Source organism: Salvia miltiorrhiza, chromosome 4, assembly GCF_028751815.1.
Source record: "Salvia miltiorrhiza cultivar Shanhuang (shh) chromosome 4, IMPLAD_Smil_shh, whole genome shotgun sequence".
NCBI lineage: Eukaryota > Viridiplantae > Streptophyta > Magnoliopsida > Lamiales > Lamiaceae > Salvia > Salvia miltiorrhiza.
The window spans coordinates 8635811-8642112 of NC_080390.1; the positions used below are offsets into that span (position 1 = coordinate 8635811).

General features: G+C 42.4%; 1 protein-coding gene across 1 annotated transcript; it reads right to left on the reverse strand.

The window, feature by feature from the left end:
• Positions 1-280: 280 nt before the first annotated feature.
• Positions 281-1360, reverse strand: LOC131022952 (uncharacterized). The gene is made up of 2 exons (XM_057952492.1): positions 1302-1360; positions 281-1085 (listed from the first exon to the last, which is right to left on the reverse strand). Exons 1-2 carry the CDS (start codon positions 1358-1360, stop codon positions 281-283), a joined length of 864 nt encoding a protein of 287 aa, XP_057808475.1.
• Positions 1361-6302: the final 4942 nt, after the last annotated feature.

Genomic DNA, 6302 nt, shown 5'->3' on the forward strand with positions numbered 1-6302 from the left:
CCACCTTCGGAAAACTATGATTCTGAGTATCATAAGCAAGGGAAGCGGTCACATTCCCACTAACCGAGTGTTTCCAGAAACGAGTGTCTCCCTCTTCCCCAATCGGAAGCAATAAAATATCCACCACAATATCCGGATAATTGATTATAAAGTCCGCAGTAAAGTGCCAAATTCCATCATAGAAGTAATCACTAACCGCTTGATCGAGAAAGTCCATCATGAAGCTCGGAATATGAAGCCTTTCCATCAACCTATATCCCAGCCAATCGTCACGCCATAATTAAGTATGATCACCAGTGCCAACATAAGAATAAGAGTCATCAACCAGGTTATCCACAAGGCCCCGAATACCAGTCCAGACAGGAGAGGAAGCAAGATAAGTTTTGGCGTAGCCGAAGCTCGTCAAGTACCGAGTGCAAAGAATCGCAGGAGAAAACTCCCTACCCTGAATAATTCTCCAAGCGATCTTCATTAAGAAACTTTTATTCATAGCCGAGAACGGTCTGATCCCCAGACCACCTTCCGCGCGCGGAGCACAAACTCGGGACCAGCTAACCGGACAAGAAGGTTTTTTATCCACGTTTCCAGTCCAGATGAAGTTACGACACTTCTTATCCAGGCTGTAAATCAGAGATTTTAGCCAACGATAAATCATCTTAGAGTGAGTGACCGAACTTTGAATAACAGAGCGAACCAGGCAGATTCTACCAGCCATAGAAAGCTGTAATCCCTTCCAATTCGAGAACTTATTGACAATTCTGTCATGGATACCCATAAAATGGGACGCCCGAATACGACCATGAAAGATCGGAACTCCTAGATAAGTAACTGGTAAGGATCCTAAAGCGAAACCCAAATTTCTGACCACACCATTTTTCATAACATTAGAGACTCCAGACCCAAAGAAAACGTGGGATTTCTTCGGATTACAAATCTGACCAGAAAGCTCACCATAGAGATCCAAAATTTCTTTAATTTTCCGTGCGTTCTTAACCGACGCTTTACAGAAGAGCAAAATGTCATCAGCGTAGAGAAGATGGGTGGGAAAATGCGCAGACCTACTGAAATCCATGGGAGTAAGATGCCTAGATCGAACACAATTCAGGAATAAATGACTCAAAACATCCTCAGCAATTCCAAAGAGAATAGGAGAAAGAGGGTCACCCTGCCGAACCCCTCTGGAGCAAGCAAAGTAACCGCTCAGCTGCCCATTATAAAGGATGGATAAGCGTGCCGAGCTAAAAATGATAGAAATCTATCGAATAAAGTTCTCATGAAATCCGTTCACCCGAAGGACTTACAGAATAAACTCCCAACTCATCGTATCAAAAGCTTTGCGAATATCAATCTTGCAAGCCATATTCGATCGCCGCCCCGTACGATTCATGCAATTAAACCCCTCTGATCCCAACATAATACAGTCATGTATCGATCTTCCTCCGATGAAATGAAATTAATTTGGAGTGACCCCAGCAGCAGCCACCCCACTCAATCTAGTGGCCAAGATCTTCGAAATAATCTTAAAGAAGAAATTTGAGAGAACGATAGGATCAGCCACAGTCTCAACGTTATCCTTTTTAGGAATCAAAATTAACGTACTGGAATTGCAACCCGCAGGCAGATACGAAAAGTGGAAGAATGCTTTAACCGCCGCCAAGACATCAACCCGAATGGAAGACCAGCAAGTCTGAAAAAATCACCCCGAAAACTCGTCGGGCCCTGGCGAACTATTAGCGTCCAAGCCGAAGACAGAAGCAATAATCTCATCATCATCCGGAGTACCAATAAGATTATCATTCTGCGCATCAGTAACATAATGATCTATAATAGCTTCAAGCATAATCCTCTCCACTCTGCTCTCACCATCATCCTTAAACAAGTTAGAGAAGAACTCCACAATGTGCTGTTGAATGACGTCCCGATCGTAAGAAAAAGAATCTTCAGATGCTCAATTCTCATGCCATGCTTTCTAGGGCGAATCAAATGGTGGAAAAAAGACGAATTCCGGTCACCATCCTGTAGCCAATTCGCACGGCTTTTCTGTTGCAGCAGACTATTCTTCATTTCCAAAATAACGTTAAGTTGAGCTTGAGCAGCCACTTCCTCATCAAACAACTGATCAGTATACCCCAGTGCCGAGATATTGTTCTGTATATCCATCAGATTCTGCTGCCCCCACTGAAGTAGCACGTCAACATGTCCAAACACGGTTTTATTCCAGATCCTTAGGTCACTCCGCAGTCTTTTAAGCTTAAACATCACCTTGAAAATAGGGCAGCGAGTGTTCACAATTCCCGACCAGGAAGAGTTCACCCTTTCCTGAAAATCAAGATGAGAAATCCATATGTCCAGAAACTTAAACGAGCGCCGATTATACGACGAATCAGAGACACACTGAAAGACAAGAGGCGAGTGATCAAAAGTCAGCCCCGGGAGAGCATGAGTGTTGATGTTAGACCATAAACTTCCAAAGCTGGCCGAGAAAAGAGCTCTATCAAGCCGAGATTCCACATGCCTAGGAAGGAAACGTCTGCCAGACCAGGTGAACCGAATACCAGAAGTTGGCGATTCAATAAGAAGTTGGCGATTCAATAAAGTCAGTAGCCTTAATAAAGTCACAAAACTCATTACACGAGCTCCTCGAAGGCATCACCGAACTTAAACGTTCATGAGCTCCCTTAATTGCGTTAAAATATCCAATGAACACCGTGTTACCATCAACAAACGAGAGAAGATCCATCCACAAAGAGCGACGGGTGATCTGGTCATTAGCACCGTGAACAACCGCCACACGAAAGTTCCTCGACTGCCAGCAGTAATCAGCAATTACCACCTGGTCCGAAGAATGAATAATGCTTGTCTGAACAGAAGGGTGAGCCAGCAACCAAATGTTCGAACGACGAGGGTGTCTACAATTCTGATGACGTGGGGTCATATTAATAGATCTCCAAAACTACTGCCGAACTTTATGAAATCTAGTTTTAGGTTCAATTAAACCCAAAATAATCGGAGAAAATGAATGGCAATGTTCCTTAAGAAGACGTTTAGACTCGTCCATCAAGCCACGGACGTTCCAAACTAGGAAATTCATTAAACTAGAATTTCAATCTAGACTGGGATTCACCCAGTTCCGCTTCCTTATCCCAACGTTTATTCACCACGTTATCCATCGTTCGCATACTATCATCTTTGTTGTAATCAACAATATAGTCACGCGGAGTATTACCTGCTTCAACAAATTTTCTAAGCCGATTTTTAATACTTTCTTGCTGCATAAGAATGGCTTTATTATGATTCTGCGCCGCTTGATCTTGCTTAGATGGCCGACCCCGACCGCGTTTTGGGAAGTCTTGCCCCTCAGCGATACTTTGTCTAAGACGCTAGACCTTCATCTCAATTCCAGAGCAGTAACTTTCACATCCTTTTGAGTTGTTGTCTCAATTCCAGTCTGATCCTTCTCCTTATCAGAGGATAAATTTTGATCCATCAGCATACGCATATTCTCCTTTTGTATGACTTCCTTTCTATTATCATCGGTGTCCCCCGTCGTAACCTTTTTATGACCCGAAATGTCAACAATCTCCGAGCGCCCCATCACTGAGCATCCCGCCTTATCAACCTCCTAATCATAAGGCTTATTCTGTTGCCCTATCTAGATAGCTTCACACTGTCCAAAAGTGCCATCCACTAGCAACCCCATCTCATTCTCCAGATTCGGATCCACAAGGTTCGCATTTAGAGGACCGTCACTGTCCTCATCCCGCTTATCAACCATTACCTGAGGTAAGCCATCTTTGCCCAGAGCATCTTCGAAGTCAGTCGTCTCCATACCATCCAAAACGTTGAATCCGTTAGCATCCGGTATTCTCAAGTCCATATAAAAGGTTTGCAACATGTCCGGCCCTGAAGGCTGATGTCTTTGTTCTTCTGGTTCACCGTCGTGCTCATCAATGGTAACCAAACCCTCCCATGCATCCATACGTTTGTCCATAGAAGGATTGTTCATCTTTCCCACCACCTGCCATTCGGGTTCCTTTGGTTTCGCCATCTCCTCAGGTTGTTTTGCCTCTTTTTTTCCTTTCCGGCATTTATCCACCGAATGTCCCGTGATCCTACATCTCGTGCAGAAAAGAGGAAAATATTCATAGCTAAATTCAATATTGAAAGAATAATCCCCACCATCAATCGACATCTTCTCCGAAAGAGGCTGAGCAAGATCAATTTCCACCAGAATGCGGGCGAAATGCGCAACATCATCATCAATAGAATTACCATCAAGTTTCAGCGGTTGTCCTAGCCAACGACTGATGCCCGAAAGAACTTCGGGATGCCAGAATTCCACAGGTAAGTAATAAATTCTGACCCAAACTTGAGCTAGAGAGGACGATTTCTTGTAAGGATTGAAAAACCGAACCCAATCACGGAGCCTCAAAGAGCCCGCAGGGAGGTCCCAAATGAGATGAGCCTTTGCAATCGCTTTATCCTCCTTAGAATGGAATTTCAAAGTATAGTATCCCTTTCCTATTGGCATTAAATGCCAGGTATTCTTGATCGCCCAGAGAGACTGGAGTTTCGGTTTAAGCTCACGAGTGGTTCGAGGTTTCTCTCCTTTGTTCATCATAAGTCGGCCTATAAGAGCGAACTGGAATTTTGACGCTTGAAAAATTTGTATCTCCTTTGGGACTTTGAGAATACCTATTTCCCCCTGGCGAAACGGCCGAAGGGCCTGGAATTTGTGTGCAGGGAGATCCGTTTTTTTGGCACGTTGCAGCGCAGCAGCGTTCGCATAAGAGACAGGGGGAACCGAAGCTTCGATAGTCTTAATACCAGAGGGACCAGCCATCGTTGGTTTGGCAGGAATCGAGTTTTACTTGTTCACTAAGGCAGAAACTTCAGCAGAGTTGCGTCTGTCATTATTCACAGCAAGAGGCGCTGAATTACGTTGGAAGTTGTTTGACACCGGAGGGAGGTTCAAGGCGCTTCGGTCCACTGAGGATGGCGGCAGATAGGTCGACATGATCGAAAAAAAGACGGCAAGATCAGCGGCGAGCGAGGGCTAGGGTTAGGGTTTTTTTAGGGGAGAACGTCATGCTTTTCATGAAATTAAAATAATATTGTGGACGAATCAAAGAGAAATAATGAAATAAAAGAAGGTCTTGATTTTATCTTGAAATCTCTTGATTAATTAATCTCGAATACTAACTACATAGATAATCCCAACTAATTTAACTATCTAAACTTATAAGCATACCAAACATGCACCTAGAGTTTTCTTTTAAATTAAACATGCACCTAGAGTTAAATAAACTTCTTCATATGGAAAGTAATTATCTATTTCCCGAACTTGCATTCTCACTAAAATATTTTCATATTAATAATAATCATAAAGAATATCCTAAACTATAAATTTTATAAAGAGTGCTTCAAAATTCAAATTAGGTCAAGAATATGTTGTAAAAAATACATCTAGATAAAATACTATGAATTCGTTCTTAAACATTATTAAATTGCCGTAATAAATCACACATTCAAAAAGCTAAAATTTCGTCACCATTCAGTAAATGATGAATTTATCGTAAATCTTCATGATCTAAAAGCATTCACAACCATGAGCCAAGCTTCTGGGCTTGCAGGTGGGGCCCATATGTCCGAGCCTTTGGCTCTGCAGCAGCAACCCCCATCTCCCGTTGCCTAGAATTTTGGATTTTTTTTAATTGGGCCCAAAATCCGATTGGGCTGTGAAGAGGATGCACCCTTTTCTCTCTCCTCGCACGCCCAGAGCACATTTGCAAGTGTTGCTCGCACCAGCCGAGCTCGGCAGTAGCAGGGGGCTCATGCGAGTGGGGCGCGCGCCCGCTCCACGAGTCCCGTTGTGGATGCTTTAAGAACTTAAAATAATTTTTATTTTATAGGACTATATATATATATATATATATATATATATATATATATATATATATATATATAGAGAGAGAGAGAGAGAGAGAGAAGAGAGAGATAGAGAGAGAGAGAGAGAAGAGAGAGAGAGAGAGAGAGAGAGAGAAGGGTTCAACAGAGAAGGGTTCATCAAAATGTACTTATATGTTCATTTATCTCAAAATCTCAAAATATATATAAATCTCAATTGAACCAATTCCTATACATATACATACACGAACTTATTTAAACTATTCTTTATATTATATACTAATGAATTCAAAATCAACACCTAACTATAAAACGATAAACGACACAAGAATTTACTTGGTTCGATCATAAGATCTACATCCACGGGTGGGGTTTTGGGTGTTTCACTATATTTT

What these genes read in the sequence shown, in the direction of transcription:
- LOC131022952 (XM_057952492.1), bottom strand. Translation starts at nt 1,360, where the DNA reads ATGGCTTGCAAGATTGATATTCGCAAAGCTTTTGATACGATGAGTTGG. An exon ending in ATGAGTTGGGAGTTTATTCT is followed by an intron (nt 1,086 to 1,301) that starts GTAAGTCCTTCG and finishes TGTTCGATCTAG; the next exon opens with GCATCTTACTCCCATGGATT.